Source organism: Sus scrofa, chromosome 12, assembly GCF_000003025.6.
Source record: "Sus scrofa isolate TJ Tabasco breed Duroc chromosome 12, Sscrofa11.1, whole genome shotgun sequence".
In the NCBI taxonomy this organism is placed as follows: Eukaryota; Metazoa; Chordata; class Mammalia; order Artiodactyla; family Suidae; genus Sus; species Sus scrofa.
The window spans coordinates 39,478,910-39,496,728 of record NC_010454.4 but is presented as its reverse complement, the minus strand read 5'-3'; the positions used below and the strand labels follow the sequence as shown (position 1 = coordinate 39,496,728).

The following is a 17,819-nucleotide window of genomic DNA, read 5'->3' as shown; positions in this document are numbered from 1 at the left end:
GGCCACATCCCCTGCAAGGGGAAGGCAGGATTAGAATTTGCATTTCTAATAGTTCCCAGGTAGTGCTCCTGCTGTGGTCTGGGCAGGACCTTTTGAGACCTGCTCTTAAGTGGATAATCCTGTTGGTTGAACAGTGGTCTATTGTCTGTGCCAAGTGCTAAGGCTGCAACAGTAAGGAATTTGATAGGGAAGATTCTGAATCTTGGAATATAATAGCTATTCTTGCGTCCATTGGTAAAATTCTTTAAGAAAGAACTCCACTGTAGTCCTAAATCCCCCTCTCCACCCTCTCCTGTGAGGTATTTGTTGTCCTTATTTGACGTGGATAATCAGCTCCTTGTAAAGGTACGGGGAAGATGTGGTTTTGGGTTAGGCATTAAGTAGTTACCAGATCCACATGTTGTGTCACTTTGGCAGGGGCCAAATTGAAGGTAGAGGTTTCCCACTGCACGGCTAGAGGTAGGGGTGTAGTATTGAGGCCCATGCTAGGAAGCACACATTCTCAACCCCAGTAAAAATGCAAGATATATGATGAAACAAGCTCTCTTTTTTGGGTTATTCAGCTCATGGAACTGATCAGAAGCAAAGTGACCAGGAGCCTACTCTCATTAGAAGGGCATGACCTTGCCAAAGAAACCACAAGACCATCCCCAAAAAGCTGTTGGCTGCTCAACACCCAAGGCAACACCCCAGGTTCCTCTTAGGTTTGCCGAGGCAGGAACACACAAGGCTGAGTGGGTAAAGCAAGAGAGATTTATTGAGGCACCTGAAACAGATGGGCTGAGCTCAAGATTGCACCAGCACCAACTGTGAGGAGATGTTAGGCTTATAAAGGATCCATGGTGGGAGTTTGTGGTGGGAGTTTGTGGCAGGAACAATAAAAAGGGAAGAGGGAAAGGTTACATAATTCAGGGGAGGGGAAGGGGGTCGAATCCCATGACCAAGCAATTGTGGGACCAGAAACTGACTTAGAGAGGACAGTTAATCTTTGTAGGTGGTTAATCCATGCAGGCAGTTGTTTTCTGTGGGTCGTTTCTCGCTGCCCAACTTGAACAGCCACGTGGGGGTTCGGGGGAGAGGGTCTGTCGCCTTCCTCCTGGGAGCCTCCCCATTCCTAACTCACATGCTCAAGACATTGGCAGCTCCCAGAAGAGGGCTCCTCCCCACCTGCATATATGTGTCCATGGGGGACATTCCCCAGGGAAGTCAACGGAGAGGCTGCCCAAGGATCTCAGTCAAGTCCTAGTCTCTGAAATGACCTATAGATTGGTTAACAGTGCAGCTCCACGCTCCCTGTTCCCTCGCAGGGGTCTTCGTTCTATTTACACTCTGTGTTCACACTTGTCTGTAGGGCATGTTGGGCAGCGTTAAGCCTCTCATCTGGGCTTTGGGCTGCTGGACTTTGAGAAACAGTTCAGCATAAACAAGCAGCATTTATTTGTTCCAAGATGCAGGGTGCCAACAGAGAAGACATAGTGACCCCTCCAATGCTTCTTTGAAGACAAAAGCTGTTCCTTCCATTGTCCTGATAGAAATTTCACACTTATTATGAGTGTGGGTGGTAATGGTATTGGGGGCATGGGGCCCTCTTAATGGAAAGGGACTGTAAAATGTTTCCTGGCAGGAGTTGTGTGTGTGTGTGTGTGTGTGTGTGTGTGTGTGTGTGTGTGTGTGTGTGAAAGAGAGAAAGAGAAGTGAAAGACTTGGGGAAAAGGACTTGTTCCTTGCATTTGTCCTCATGATATGAAAGCCATTGTGGCATCAAGACTATGAACTAAGGAGTTCCTTTGGTGGTGCAGTGGGGTCTGTGGCGTCTTGGGAGCACTGGGACACAGGTTCAATTCCTGGCCTGGTACAGTGGATTAAGGATCCGGCATTGCTGTAGCTGTGGCCTAGGTTGCAACTTTGGCTTTGGCTTGGATCTGATCCCTAGTCCGGGAACTCCATATGCCATGGGGCAGCCAAAAAAAAAAAAGAAAAAAAAGAAAGAAAGACTAGGAGCTAAACTGAGCTCTATTTTCTTTGTGTCAACCAGAATCCCAACCAGAAAGTAGTTTTGATGTTTTGGTGGATAGAATATCACCCATCAAAGGGTAGGGTAAGATGAGACTGGAGAGGTAAGCAATACAGGCTCATTGAAAAATAAATTGTAACAAATACAGAAAATAAGAAGGAAGAGTCTTACCTCTTCAAAAACATAAAAAAAAAAATCCCATTGCCTCTAAGAAATCATAGCCGTTTGATATCTTCCCAAATATTTGCCTTTGTAAACATATATGTGTGTTTGGGGTTTAAAAAAATAAAAACAAAAAGAACCTCACTCTGTATGTGTAGTTCTCTCGCATATAAGCAGAGTCTGTACCATATACTAGATATAAACAGGTATACCTTTGGACCTAGTCTTATGGAGACTTTTCCATACTGATGTGTTATCCTTTTTACTAACCACAGAGTATTCCAATGGCGGGCAACTCAGTCCTCTACTGGTTTAATCTTCTACTGGGTTAAATGATTGTTTCCTTTTGTTTGCTGTTTACAGATCATGTTGCAACGTTTACTCTCCTGTCCAATGTGAATATTACCAGTACTTAAGCTGTACTATTTCGTTGTGAGGGTCAAATGGACATTGCAGAAACAGCACCCAGCCTGGAGTAAGTCTCGACTGTGTTAGTAATTGTTACTCAGAAGAGTTTGATTTGTCTTAAGTATCTACTATGAATATTCTTCTTAATGTTGTCTATTCCTGCACCCCATGCTTTGATTCATAAAAGATTCCTAGGTTGAGTGTTCTGGACCTGTGGCTCAATGCCAAGCAGAGTTTCTCTGTAGGAGCCACCCCCCCTCATCTCCCCCAGTTTCCCTCCATTTCCCGGCTTCCTATTCTTTGCCTCCTATTCCTTTTAACCAGTGATTCTGATTCGCCCAATAAACAAAACCAAACTCAGTGCCACTTTCCTTTTCCAAAGTGCATCTTTTTTATTTCGCTGGGCTGAACACAGCACTGAACGGAAACTTCCAGTACACAATTGTCAGTCTGGTGGCGTTGGCACCACCTGTGCCTAGAACAAACTGGTGACAGTCACTCAACTGACGTCAGGGCACAAGTGAAGGAGGAGGGGAAGGGCAGTGCAAAGGTGTCTTCGGACCTCTTGGACCACACAGGCCCAGACAACAGCAGGACATTGAAAATAAATAACCTCAATTAAATACTATAAATAAGATGCAATTTAAGTTAGGAATGAGTCCCAGAGAGTGGCTGTTTGGCAACAGCCAGCGCACAGGAGAGGTAGCTGTGGAGGTGACAGGGGCATTTCCAGGGTGCAGGTCCCTGCTGCCCAGTTGGGCCACAGAGGTCCCTGGGTTTCTCAGAGCTCCCAGGCCACTCAGGCACTCAGCTCCAGGTCAGAGATGTATTCCTGGACCCAGGCATCCTCGGGGTTGGCACAGACCTCCCGGCCTTTTTTGGTTTGGAAGCTGTGGAGAAGGACAGAAGGATCACACACTGAGGAATCCAGCAGGGGGTCCTGGGCCCACCGTGGACCCTCCAGCCCACTCTCAGTCCTGGGCAGCCCAGGGCCTGCCCTCTCCCTCAGGGACCCTCTGTCTGTCTCAGTCCAGGCCACCCTCCCTGACTCAGGAGGATGCTGCACGCTGCCTCCTTCTTCCCCTTGCTCCCTCCAGGCTGGTCTAGCCCTCCCTGACTCTGCAAGCAGAGACCTGGGTCCTGCATACTTGATAGGCCCCGGAGGGCTGGGCTTTCCAGGATGGTGTGCCTGGCTGGTCTGTGCCTTTGGGTGCTCCCCACCCCCACCCCCATCTCCCCAGAGACAGGCTGGAAGGCTGGCACTTACATGACCCCGGGCTTGGAGCACTGGCTGCTGGTCTCAAAATAGTCGGCTACGAATTTGCGAGGAAGCTGCCGGGAGGTATAGGAGAAGCAGCAGGCCGTTGGGGTGTCGGCGCCAACTGTGGAGGAAGGGACAGAATGAGCCTGAGTCATGGTTCAGAAGAAATGGGGAGGTCTGAGAACTCTGGGGCTGAGGAAGCCTCGGAGGCAGACAGACAGCCTGGCTTGGGGCGCGGGCTGGGAGACAGGTCACTGGGAGGCACTGGGCATTTTTGCCCAGAAATATCCCTGTCTCTGTCCTGGTTTCTGTCTGAATCCTTCTTTCTTTTTGGCTCTTCCCCGTGGCTCTCTCTCTGCGCTCCAGACATCCAAGTGCCCTCTTTTTATCCCATTTCCCTTCAGGAAATTTTGTCTGGTTCAAGAAATCACACCCCAGCAGAAGAAAAATCTTGGACATCTCTCATGAGACAACCAGGGGACAGAACTCCTGGGGGGGCACCTAGGGTGAGCGAGTCACGTCTGACGCCTCTGGGAGGTAACCAGACTTGGATTCTGCCTTTTGCAAATTCATTTGTTTAGGTCTCTCTTTTGCCATCTGTACAATGGGGCTGTAACTCCCCTGGCTCCAGGTCCAAGAATCCCTTTGGAAAGATAAAAAGCAAGATCTTGACGAGAAAGGCCAAGCTGTTTCCTAACCCTTTGAGAAGTTCGCTATTGTCTTGAGGGCTCTTAGGTACACAAGAAAAGATTGATGTGGTCTAACACTGGCCAGAGAGTGGGGACCCCACAGCTACCACACAGACTTACGTGGTGCAGAGAAGACCTGGCTGCAGAGGGCCATGGCGCAGAGGAGGATGGCGAGGGCAGCCACGGGCACCTTCATGATGCTGAGCGGACGGAGAGTGGGCTTGGGGATATCAGCAGAGCCGAGGCGGGGCTGGGTGCTCGCTGCTGCCCGTGTCCTTCTGCACTGGGTGGCCATCTCCCGCCCTTTTTATAGGCAGCCCTGGCGGATGGGGAAATGGAATCTGGGGGTGAGGAGGGAAATTTTTAAGCATAGCGGTGCTTTCACGCTGAGTGTTGCACAACTCAGGGTCCCCTGCAACCACAGGGGTTCAGGATATCCAAGAATAGCTGCTCTAAGTCTCAACCCACAACACATGACTTATTCTGGTTTCATGTGAGGAAATGGTTTTCCCCCCTCCACCCCGCCGAGCAGGAGGACAGGGCTCTGTATCCACTGGGGCTATTCTTAGCTGGCGCCTTCCCCTAATGAATTCTCCAGCCTGACCCTCCCATCGAGCTGAACTGATGGTGCTTCCTCAGCTGCTCTAATCACAGAGCAGATGTGAAGATGCCCTGAAGGCTGGCAAAAGCCTCCCTTGGGTGCAAGGAACTGAATTAAGGAAACTCCACGAAAGGGCCAGGAAGCATGAGGTCATTTCTCTGTCATTTGTCCTTTCATCAAACAGTCATTGAGTGACCAGGGCACTGGTTAAACAAGAGTTGAAAATCATAAGGAGACATTCAATGTGGGTGTTAATATGTCAAGAGTCTAAAAATATTTATACCCATTAACCTAGAAAACACACTTCTAGGAAAGGGTTCTAAAGAAACAAGCCCAAATATGGAGGCATCTTCTGATCTGAAGATGCTGAGCCAGCATCATTTGTAACTCCAAATAAGGAAAGCTGCATTTTCCTCTGTCAAGGAATAATAAGTAAATTATGGTATATCCACTGGAATGTTTATTATTAAGCTCTTAAACTAATGGAAGTAGCATAAATAAAATCACAATATCAGCTGTCAAAAATTAAGATGAAAATTCTACAAGATGAAGAATTATCCAGACGCATATGTGCACGTGTAATTGTATATGTGTGTCCATGTATACATACATATACTATAAATGTTATAACCATATGTATGTACATATGTGTATATACATATATATGGATATAAGCCTAGGCATGGAAAAAATGTAAAGCTTTGGAAATAAATGCCCAAAGCATCAATAGTACTTATATTTGTGTGACAGATGAATGAGTGACTAGTTTTGTTTTCCTTTTTTTCTGGAGCTTTCTTATTGTTTTGGAGTAAGAATGTATTACCTTCTTGGAGTTCCCATTGTGGCACAGTGGAAATGAATCCGACTAGGAACCATGAGGTTGTGGGTTCAATCCCTGGCCTCACTCAGGGGGTTAAGGATCTGGCATTGCCTGTGGTGTAGGTCACAGACGTGGCTTAGATCCCGTGTTGCTGTGGCTGTGGTGTAGGCTGGCAGCTGTAGCTCCAGTTGGACCCCTAGCCAGGGAACCTCCATGTGCCACGGGTGCAGCCCTAAAAAGCAAAAAAAAAAAAAAAAAAAAAGAATGTATTATTTTCCCGGTCAGCCCACAAATTGAGGAACACATGCTGTATGTATGTATTTATTTACTTATTTATTTATCTATCTATTTATCTTTCTTAGGGCCACACTTGCGGCATATGGAGATTCTCAGGCTAGGGGTCAAATTGGAGCTATAGCTGCTGGCCTACACCACAGCCACAGCAATGCTAGATCTGAGCCGTGTCTGCAAGCTACACCACAGCTCACAGCAACACCGGATCCTTAAACCACTGAGTGAGGCCAGGGATCGAACCAGGGTCCTTATGGATGCTAGTCAGAATCGTTTCTGCTGAGCCACAATGGGAACTCCCACATTCTGTTTTAAAACCTTTACAACACCACCAGTTGGGAGGTAGGTTGTCTTTAATTGTTTAATTTGAGAATTTTTGGATAAATGTATTTAATTCTCTTTCCAGTGGCCTTTGCTAAAATGAAGTCTTGATTTCCATGTCTCTGAACTATTCCGAGGAATCTTTAAGATATTTGCATAAGTAATGCCAAATCCAGAGCGGTTTTCCTTTCCTGTTCTTTTCAACTCAAAATTTCAATTTCAAAAAGAGTCTCCTTGCTTAGCCAGATTTGTATATTGTTTCTTTTCTATCCTTTATTATTTTATTATTACAGAACTAATAGGCGTAGATCATATTTTGTGATGAAATAGATTTAGTTCTTTCTAATGATCTTTGTCCTCTAGATGCCCCCAGGCTAGTAGAAGTTGGTGGAGTATAAAAACAGATAAGCACAGCGCTTAGCAGAAAGTACTAAGATTCCTAGGAGAAAAATAAATGAAAGCTTAGAATATGACAAGGGAGCAATGACCTCCTTTGGGAGGAGAGGGGAAGAAGCCTTCACCAGAGGGATGGAATTTTGATTTGGTCTTGAAAGCTACACAGGCTTTGAACATGTGTGGCTGGCATGGCAGTGGAGGTCCAGGTGACCCAGAGTCACAGATGAGAAACTGCCCGCCCAGAGGGAGGGGTGTGTTGTTCAGAGCAGCTACACAGCAAACAGGGAGCAAATACGAATGAGGAAGCTAAATTAGGGCCGAACCAGGAGGGTCTGAATGCCCTCCCTCAAAGGGATCTTGAACAACCGCAGAAATAAGACAGAAGCCAAGTGAGACCACACCTTGGGGTTTACTTCTCTTGAAACACAAGGCTCTGTTTCCATCCCATCCAGGGTTGCTAATGCTGGTCCTGAGGGAGGTGAAGCAAAGCCAAGGAGGAGGGCCAGGGCCATGGCAGGCTTTCCTAGGGCTTTATCACCCAGCTGTCAATGGCTACTGTCAGTTCCAAAATAAGGAGTCTATCACGTGCTTCTTCCGCTGGAAACTCTAGATCACAGACAATGCCTCCTCACCCACACACCCTCTGCCCCAGCTCTCCCTCAAGTCCCTCATTTACTTCTTAAGGGAACCCCTCCCTTCCTACTTGTGATTCAGTTTCTGAGAGCGGGCATTTCTGCTTGAGGAAGGCAAGAAGGAAATGGAAACTGCTGAATCAGCCTCGTTTCTAATAGTGGACTGCTACTATTAAAGCACTCAACCGCATTGCATTATCATTAGCTGTCTACGTAATTATCTCTTCAAAAATTTAGACCATGCCCCTGCTGATTTTATTTATTATTAAAAAACTTTTGAAGTATAGTTGATTTACATCTTTGTATTTGTTTCTGGTGTACAGCAAAGGGATTCAGTTAAATATACTCTTTTTCATTAGGGTTTATTACTAGATATTGCATGTAGCTCCCTATGTATATATTGCTATGTAGTAGGTCCTTGTTTTTATCTATTTTATACATAGTAATTTGTATCTCTTAGTCACAAACACCTAATTTATCCCTCTCCAGGCCCTTTTCCCTTCGGTAACCATGTCTCTTTTCTGTATCTGTGAGTCTGTTTCTGTTTTGTAAATCAGTTCATTTGTATCATATTTTAGATTTGACATATAAGTGATATTATAGGATGTTTGCCTTTCTCTGACTTTACTTAGTATGCTAATCTCTAGGTCCATTCATGTCACTGCAGATGACATGATTTCATTCTTTTTTATGGCTGAGTAGTATTCCATTGTGTATATATGTACCCCATCTTCTTAAACCATTCATCTGTTGATGGACATTTAGGTTGCTTCCTTGTCTTGGCTATTGTAAACAGTGTTGTAATGAACACTGGGGCGTAGTATCTTTTCAAATTAGAGTTTTTGTCTTTTCTGGATATATGCCCAGAAGTGGGTTTGCTGGATCATATGACAGTTGTATTTTTAGCTATTTAAGGAAACTCCCAGACTGTTTTCCAATTTACATTTCCCCCCACAGTGTAGGAGGGTTTCCTGTTCTCCACACCCTCTCTAGCATTTATTATTTGCAGACTTTTCAATAATGGCCATTCTGACTGGAGTGAGATGATAATCTCATGTAGTTTTGATTTGCATTTCCTGATGATTAGTGCTGTTGAGCATCTTTTCATGTGCCTCTTGCATGCCCTGTGATTTTAAACCAAATTCATACCATGTCCTCTTGGATTTAAACCAAATTCTAGTACATGGTGATGATAACATGATGAATTTTCTAACGCAGTCTTTGTTTCTTATAATTTGCTCTTGTTAATAAAGGTGATATGTTGAATATAAAGTTCTATCTTAGTAATTATATACTTATAAGATTTTTCATATCAATCCTAAAGCCAGGAAATAACGCTTTGTCATATGTGTTTTTACTTGAATCAGAAGTTCCCAGGTGTCAGAGTTCCTGTGGTGGCACAGTGGGTTAATGATCTGGCTTGTCTCTGTGGAGGCACCAGTTCATTCTCCAGCCCAGAGCAACGGTTAAGGAACCAGTGTTGGCTGCATTTGTGGCGTAGGTTGCAGCCTTGGCTTGGATTCACTCCCTAGCCCAGGAACTTCAATATGCCACCAATGTGGCCAAAAAAGAATTCCCCAGATGTTGATCTCAGCTCTCTTCCTTTAGTGGCTATGGGCTCCATGGATGGGCTCACGGATAATGACCCCCTTGTTTGGCCCAGAGTTGGCTTCCTTTTTGCAACCACCAAGTCAGGTTGCAGCAGACTTAGCCCCACCCTTCATGTGAGCAGAGACAATACCCTGGGGGCCTCTTTCCAAGACAAGTTCCCACTAATGAAAACCCTTCTTTCTGCAGCCAAGTCCTTTCCTATCTTGAGTTTTTCTTGTCATTCTCCTCTGGCCATTGTGAGTGTGTATGTGTGTGTGTGTGCGCGCGCGCATGTGCGTGCAGATCAGGGCATAGAGTTTGATCTGAATTGGACCCTTCCACCTATACCCCATCCCTACTTCTGCAACTTAGTAAAAAGCATCCCCCTTACCAAGTTTCTAAGCCAGAAACCTGGGAGTCACGCTTAACTCCTCCCCCACCCCCCATCTCCTACGTCTCTATTCAACCACCTCCTCTGTTGTGTACTTGACATTAAGTGTATCTCCTCAGCTTTTCCACTGCCAGTGTCTTCAGCAAGCCCTCATTGCTTCTTACCATGACAGCTCTAGAGTGTCCTATCAATTGTTTTTTTCCTTCCTTTTGGCCTCTCTTCAATCTGTCTCATCAGGAGGCATTTAAAGTGATTTGTTCAAATCAGTCTCTGTCTCTCTCCGTTGAAACCCCTTCACACGTGCTAAGCTGTTTCCAGGGTGAAATGGAAGCTTCTCCTCTGAGACCTGACCCCTGCCTCCCACTTTGGCCTCTTCTGTTGCCACCTTGAAACTTCCTGGAAACAAAGACTCAGCTCCCTGAACTACATGTTTCCTTAAAAGTGCACGTCTCTTGTGATGATCGTTATACAACTATAAATGTAATAAAATTCATTGAGAAAAAAATTATAATGTGGAAGTAAAATAAATTATGCACAAAGTAAGCACACCAAATATTTCAACCAATTTTAGTCCATAGCATCAGCTTCTACCAGCACCTGAATAAAAGTGTTTTTTAAATTAAAAAAAAAAAAGTTACAGTGGGAAAATAAAAAAAAAAAAAAAAAAAGTGCAGGTCTTGTCTCTGCTTTTTATGAATGTGGTGTCACCGGGCAGAGCACAATTTCCCCTTCTCACAGATCACAGGGCAGAGTGAAATTCTTTGAGCATGGGCTGTCCCATGACAGCCGCAGAGATGCGTATTTAGAACAAATAAAGGAAATCATTGTTCCATTCCCTTAAAAAGAAAGTGATCCCTAGATTGCACTGTTTAAAAATGCAAAACAAAAACATGTTTTGCATCATAATAACAGAGCTTCAGCTGCTAAGCTTTTAACATAAATTTATGATAAGTTTATTTCCCTTTTCTGATTTATTAGCACTCTGGATCCATACCTCCTTGGTGTCATTTCCAAATCTATCATATCTGAGCTGTGTGTTCTTTTGTTGGTTACTTACCTCTCTGTGCTTCAGTTTCCTCATGTGTGAAAGGGAATAATAACAGTACCTATCTCAGAGGGATTGCTATGAATTACCTTAGTATCTATAAAAGGCTCATATGAAGTGGTATGTAAGTGTTGGTGACAGTTATCATTATTACTGAAATATTTCAATCAGTCTGTTCTATGTGTTGTGAAAAGTGCAGGTCTCCTTGTTTGGCAGATCAACCCCACCCGCACACTCTTCCTGGCTCATCATCCTTCAATTCTTGGCTCAATTTGGAATAGAGAAAAGTTAGAACAACTTGCATGAGCTGATCTAAGAAACAGAATGGTTAAATATAAATTTTGGTGAAAAAGTTTGATATATCCAGGCAATGAAACATCACACATGCTAGTTTGAAATATTTTTTTGAGGTTTTAATGATATGGAAGAATGTACTGTAACAATAATAAGCTGTGTTGGTTTCAGAAAGGATATTAAGTATCACTAGTAAAATGCAAAACCCTTATACAGAATGACGGGTAATTTTTTTTTCTTATTTCTGTCTGCTTGTGTTTCCCGAATTTTCTACAGTGACCATGTATATTCTCTGTTAAAGCAAACTAATAGAAATTTTTTAAAAAATTAGGTCTCAGAGTTCCTATCACGGCTCAGCTGCAGCTCTGATTCAACCCCTAGCCTGGGAACTTCCACGTGCCGCAGGTGCAGCCCTAACACACACACACACACACACACACACACACACACACACACAAAAGAAGAAGAAGACGACGTGGAGCTGCTGGCTGAGGGGTGCAGTGTGGCTGTCACTGATGAATGGCTTCCCAGCTCACTGTCCTACAGACTCCATCCAGAATCCCATGCTTAGGGTACTTATGTACTTACCTTTTCTTTTCTTTTTTTCAGTTGTCAAATAATCCTTTATTTAATTTTTCTTTGCAGTTCTTAACTAGCTGGGCTTTGCATTGCACCACTGTTGATGTCATCTATGATGGCATGAGGTGGCAGCCAGCAACATCACAGCCCACAGACTGGGCAGTCCCCAGGATCTCTTTAATGGCTCCTGAGAGTTCTCAAGCTAAAGATCAGTACCCCATCTGTCGGTCAATATTGACAATCTCATCAAAAGTGATGTATCCGTTGTGCTTAATGTTTTTCTGCTGCTTTCTCTCTCTTGGCAGTTCTTTGAGAGCTTTGATGGGCAGGGCAGAGGCAGAAGCTACCACCTCAATCTGGGCCTGTCTGTTCTGAATGGTCAGTTTGACTATAATCCTCAGACCCTTGCAGTCACCAGTTGCCTTGGCAACGTCATCACCAACTTTTTTTGGAGACAGACCGAGGGGGCCGATCGTGGGGGCCAGGGCAGATGGGGCACCATCTTCTCCACCAGTGCACCTCAGGTATATGACTTTGATCTTGTTGGGATCAAACTTAGGCTGCATGGTGGAGGCAGCCGGTGTCGGGTGAACCCAGATTTGGGACAGCTGAAGAAAGTTGCACCTTGGCCTCCTCTGAGCCGAAAGCTGAAAGCTGTACTTACTTTTTCATAGTACAATCCAATTTCTGCTCCCATTCCCCACAAGGGATGTGGCTACCATATTGGCAAGACCAAAGGATATAACTCTTCTTGGATTATTATCTTGGCAGAAGGACCACAGATTTCAGCTCACCTTGGCTTTGCAGTCTCAAGCTTCACTCGCAAAGAATTCTCCAGTTCCAGGCATTCCATCTCTGAGGGGCTAGCACTCTTGGCCCTGACACCCAATGGTCTCCCAACACTTGCATCTCAACAATTTTCTTTCCAGGAGAGCACAGAATGTCAGGATGGACCACCTGTTTCCTGCTCTTCAACAGCTCTGCAATCTCCTCTGAGAGTCTGGTACCTTCAGAGGCTTCCTACCTGCATGACCCCAGAGAGTCACACCTGTAAAGGAGCTTGGTCATCTCTGTACCAGGAGTTGGAAGACCTTGGATCTTGACACATATCCCATGTAACCTTCACCAAGTCTTTTGACTGCTCTAGGTCTTCCTCCCTAATCTGAGCAATGACAAAACAGATTGGGATCAGATAAAACCTCAGATGTGGTTATGCTGAGGGAAATCAAAAATACCAGAACTGGGAGTTCCCCTTGTGGCTCAACAGAAACGAATCTGACTAGCATCCATGAGGACGCAGGTTCGATCCCTGGCCTTGCTTAGTGGGTTAAGGATCTGGCATTGCCGTGAGTTGTGGTATAGGTTGCAGATGTGGCTTGGATCTGGTGTTGCTGTGGCTGTGGTGTAGGCTGGCAGCTGAAGCTCCAATTTGACCCCTAGCCTGGGAACCTACATATGCCACAGGTACAGCCCTAAACAGCCAAAAAAAAAAAAAAAAATACTAGCACCCTTGTAAGGTCATATTATGGCTGAGGTCAGGGGTCCTGCTTTCAGCCTGGGAAAGATGGGAAGGCAAAATGATAAAACAGATGTGAAAGTGCACAAAACGGAATTTTGAGCAGAGTGGCAGTCCCGGGCGTGGGAGGGAAACCTCTTGTCAGCATACGTGAAGGGAAGTGAAGGGCTTCCCTGCTCAGGAGTGAGGGGATGGCCCACAAGAGGCACATGTTGATCCCTGAAACTGTGGTTGACTCTCACTGTCACTTCTCACATCTCTGAGCTGGAAAGACCTGAGTCCTAGAATAGTATCCTTTACCACAAAACCACTGGGTCAGTAGGAGGAGGAGGATTACTATCCCATCAAGGCTGGGGAATCACATTCTGGACAGAAAGTCGGAATGTCCAGTTCATTGGTCCTTCACTTAGCGAAATGGACTTCATATCCGGAGTCCACGTTACCTATCATGCCCCCTCCCATTAAAACTGGTGGTTTGCGCTGCGTCTGGACACTTATGAAACAAGTGTTCATTAAACACCTACTGTGAACACAGAGATAAGTATAACACAGTCTCTACATCAAGGAGTTGCTTTCCGGGGGGAGGAGACAACCAAGTAGACAGATATGTTATAGATGATATGTAGGAGGGTAGCACAGAGGGAAATACGGAATTCGGCTGGAAGAGAAGTCAGGGAAGCTCCTCTAGAGAAGACGAGCACTTTTGTGGTCTTATATCTGAGAAGCATTTTTTTTTTTTATCATTCTCTGTTGACTATTACTTAGAAATAGCTTCAGTGTATAAATCTTGGAGGCCACTGATTTAGCAAAACATTTTGACACAAGCCTTTGTACTTGTAGTGTGGAATTTCACTGGCATGAACACAGCATTGTTGTTGAGACCTTTATGAAGATACCATTTTACCTCCATGAACCAAAGATCCAAGGAAGCTTAGGAGGCAAGAATCAACAGTCAAACTCATCATGTGGCTCAATGGAGACCAATCACCCATGCTTATCGATCGTCACTCTTATGTATCTTCATAATCCCACTGCAGCTTGAAGATCAGCATTCCCCATGCATTTAGACAGAGGTCTCTATGTCAAGGGCTCTTCCTCAGTGCACAGTGGATTTAGCCTTGGCTTGGAGCCATTCATTTATAGCCAAGGGATGACTTTTCTCCAGCCTTTGGGCTCTCTGACGTGTTGTTTCTACCTCTGATGTGACACATATACCTCATTCCATCTCACAAGAAAGTTCTTTCTGTCACTATCAACACCATCACTAGACTAAGAACTCTTTGAGGGCAGGGATGGAGCTTCATTCAGCTCCATATACCCTGACTAGGAGCAGATGATTACTAAATTGGGTTGAATGGAAATGCCATGGATAACTAAGTCTGTGTAGATTCTGGGTATCACACAGTCTCCTTCCCTTAAAGCAAGGTTGCATGAAGATGGAGCTCCGTCCGCCAGAAGAAACCATGAGAGATTCTAGCACACGCGGTATCAAGGATCATAGAGTGTTAGAGCTGGGCGTGGGGGTCTTGGGGAAGATCAGAACACATGAAACAATACTCGTGCAAAGAAAAGGGTGAGGACAGAAAGGATGGAGGAAAGCATAGTTTGTGTTTGTGTAGGTGGTGGGGGTAGGGAGGGTGATGAGATGGAATGACATTGTACTCTATTTAATGACCCTGAAATACTCCAAGATGCTGCTCTGACCCCTTCTATCCCACATCTCTACAGTACCCAGGAGGCCTGGCTCCCTCTTCTCATTCTTCATTTTTCTTTCTCAGAGCAGGTGGCAAGGTGGGTGAGAGCAGTTGAACTGAAGGTGGGTTGAGATCTTGATCCCATCATCCTAACTGCTCTCACTTGCCCTGATTCACACACTACTGTATTCCTGGGATCTGGAAACTTCAGGTTCACAGCAGCTGCCAAACCAGGCAGGGATTTACAGAAACAAAAGGAATTCCCTCTGGATGCCTGGGAAAACCCACATGCTTAGATTACAGACTATCTGTAACATTGATGAACTAATTCCATTTTTATACTGGAGGAACATTCTTTATCTGGGTCTTCCCAGCTTGATTCTTCCTGAATTCTTTTTCCTTTTCTACTATCGGACCCAGGGAGCATACTGAGATCTAGATTTCTTTTGCATTCTCTTCTTCTAGGATAGACTGACCCAAATGCCTTTCCTGCATTCAGCCCTAATAAGATGGAATAAGATGGGTCTTTGTGTGTGGCATGGCCCCTAGAGGTCACCAGTTTCTCTGTGGTCATGTTCCAGATATGTTCTGGAGCCAACAGGGTAGAAAGAAAACGGATTTTAGAGTCTGATGAATCTCAGTCCAAATCTTGGCAGCACCCCTTAACAGCTGTGTGGCCTTGAGGTCATCAGTGAACTCTGCTCTGCTTTCTGATCCTCATTGTCTCAGGAAAACAATCACAGGGTTACAGAAGGGTTAGATATCAAGTGTATGTGTGTATGTGTGTGTGTGTGTGTGTGTGTGTGTGTGTGTGTGTGTGTGTGTGTGTAAGCCAGCTTGCTCAGTGCCTGGCACATAATAAATGTCCACTAAGTAGAAGCTATATGTCTACTGCTGGGCCCTTGTGCACATCTAAGGCTGGACCGTTTCTTTATGCCCCAGGAAACACACAGAGCAGTAAAGTCACTCAGCCCAGCAGAAGGAGGTCCAGGAATGAGAAATGGAATCCTGGCTTCCTCTTTCTTCTTGGGGCCAGGCTTGTGGCCACCCTGGAAAGACTGACACGAAACCTTCAGCTTCTGGGGGGTGCTAACCACGGAGAAGAGCACCATTCTCATCCACAAGCCCCTTCTGGCAGGTGCGAAGTCTCCATCTTTCCTCTCGGGTTTGCGACTCTCCCCCCTGCCCCACCGCCCTGTCTCAGTCACTGTCTTTGGTGTACCACTTCCCTTTAGGGCACAGCCCACTTCTCTCCTCCACCTCCCTCCGCTTTCCTCCGTGATGACATCACTGAGGAAGAGCTGTGAAAGCTCCTCGCTGTCAGCTAGCTTCAGTTTCCTTATTGGCACCATGACATCATCTGTGCTCTGGAAATTCCACTCGCCCTCCTGTACTCTCGCCTCTCTCCAAGGCCTCAGAGCTCCTATAAAGAGGGGTTCCCAACTCAGCATCAGCACAGAACACAGGAGGGTTCTGAAGCTTCTGGGTCCTCTCCTCTGAGCTCCGGGCAAGTCTCTCCTCCGCCAAGACCATGAAGCTCTGCGTGACTGTCCTCTCCCTCCTGGTCCTGGTCGCTGCCTTCTGCTCTCCAGCGCTCTCAGCACCAAGTAAGTTCACTCTCCTGGCTGCTGCTGAGTCATGATGTAGCCACCATTGACTTTCCTAGTTGGGGCTGGTCCAACAGCAGCCTCTGTGTGGTTGGGACCAGAGGGAGCCGGGAAGGTTAGCCTGCTGTTAAATGTCAAACCTGGTAGCCGTTCGGTAGGAGTCAAATTCCTGTTTTCTTAAGAAGTAGCAACCCATAGGCTTCTTCGAGCAAGTCCCTGTCTCCCTCTGTGCCTTCATGTCTCCATCTGTAAGGTGAAGGGGGTTAGACCCAATCCAGCCTCAACTTCTAGAATTCTTTCATGATCCTCTCCTAGGATGCTCTGTTCAGAATAAGACTGCTACTCGGAGTGGGTGGGGTGGAATACAAGGGACCGCATCTGGGGATCTCGGGGTCCCTAAGCACCACGAGAAGCCAAAATGAATGGTTCTGTGGAGAGCTTCTGTCTCACCTTGGCCTTCCTTTCCAGTGGGCTCAGACCCTCCCACCTCCTGCTGCTTCACATACACCGTGCGGAAGCTTCCTCGCAACTTCGTGACTGATTACTATGAGACCAGCAGCCTCTGCTCCCAGCCAGCCGTGGTGTAAGTATCAAGCCTGGGGCCGGTGGGGGCAGGTGTAGGAAGGGGGCCTGTTCGGGGCAGGGGCGATTAAGCAGTACAGAGGCAGGTCTCAGGGCTGAAGGCCTCCCTGAAAGCAGTGAGGAACAGGTCCCAAAGGCACCTGTTGAGTCCTGGAGCAGGTGCTAGGAGGGGATGGGGAGCTAAAGGAAGGGGAGGGGCTTTCTGGGAAGGAAGTTCGCCAGAGGCCAGGAAACCAGGAAAGATCAAAGAGATGACAAGAGACATGGGCTGACTTCTTAAACACATGTGGAAAAATCATTACTCGGGGCAGCAGGAACCACCTGAGGAGACCTGTCCACATTGATTACAAAACTCTCCACTTCCTAATCTGGAAAACCCAGGAGGCCACAGCTAGACCAGGGGAGGAAGTGACAAGGAGTCAGGCCCCAGCAGCAACCTGGGAAGGGTGTCCCCTCCCACTGGGCTGTCCAACATGAGCCACGGTCAAGGACAGAGAGAGACCCACCATAGGCAAAGTCCCCTGGGATTCTAACCTGTCTGCTCCTCATCCCACAGATTCCAGACCAAAAAGGGCAGGCAGGTCTGCGCCAACCCCAGTGATGACTGGGTCCAGGAGTACATGGATGACCTGGAACTGAACTGAGCTGCTCTGAACCCGGGGAAGGTGTCCTCCAGGGAAAGTCACCTGAGCCCGACGCTTCTCAGCAAGACGCACCTTCTCGAGACTCCTGACTCCGCTCAGTAGTCGCTATTCCTTTTCCTAACTTAATCTGTATTACATGCTGTGTTGCTGTATTTGGTGTTCTTTCCCCTTATTTATGCTTTTTTTTTTTAACCCAAGGACATTTGTCCCCCATGGGGATGGTCCACCATCACTATTTCTCTGCTATTGTAGATACACGGATAATGCCCTTGATTCCAAGTG

The 17,819-nt window shown here is 46.1% G+C and overlaps 2 protein-coding genes and 1 pseudogene across 2 annotated transcripts; 1 reads left to right on the top strand and 2 right to left on the bottom strand.

Moving 5' to 3' along the window:
• On the bottom strand, positions 3,384-4,730 carry CCL3L1 (chemokine (C-C motif) ligand 3-like 1). Its single transcript, NM_001009579.1, is given in 3 exon segments — positions 3,384-3,474; positions 3,852-3,966; positions 4,655-4,730. Coding segments are annotated over 3 exon segments (282 nt in total).
• Positions 11,349-12,798, bottom strand: LOC106507964 (annotated as a pseudogene).
• CCL4 (chemokine (C-C motif) ligand 4) lies at positions 16,218-17,539 on the top strand. Its single transcript, NM_213779.1, is given in 3 exon segments — positions 16,218-16,311; positions 16,780-16,894; positions 17,450-17,539. Coding segments are annotated over 3 exon segments (279 nt in total). The 5' UTR covers positions 16,218-16,235; the 3' UTR covers positions 17,538-17,539.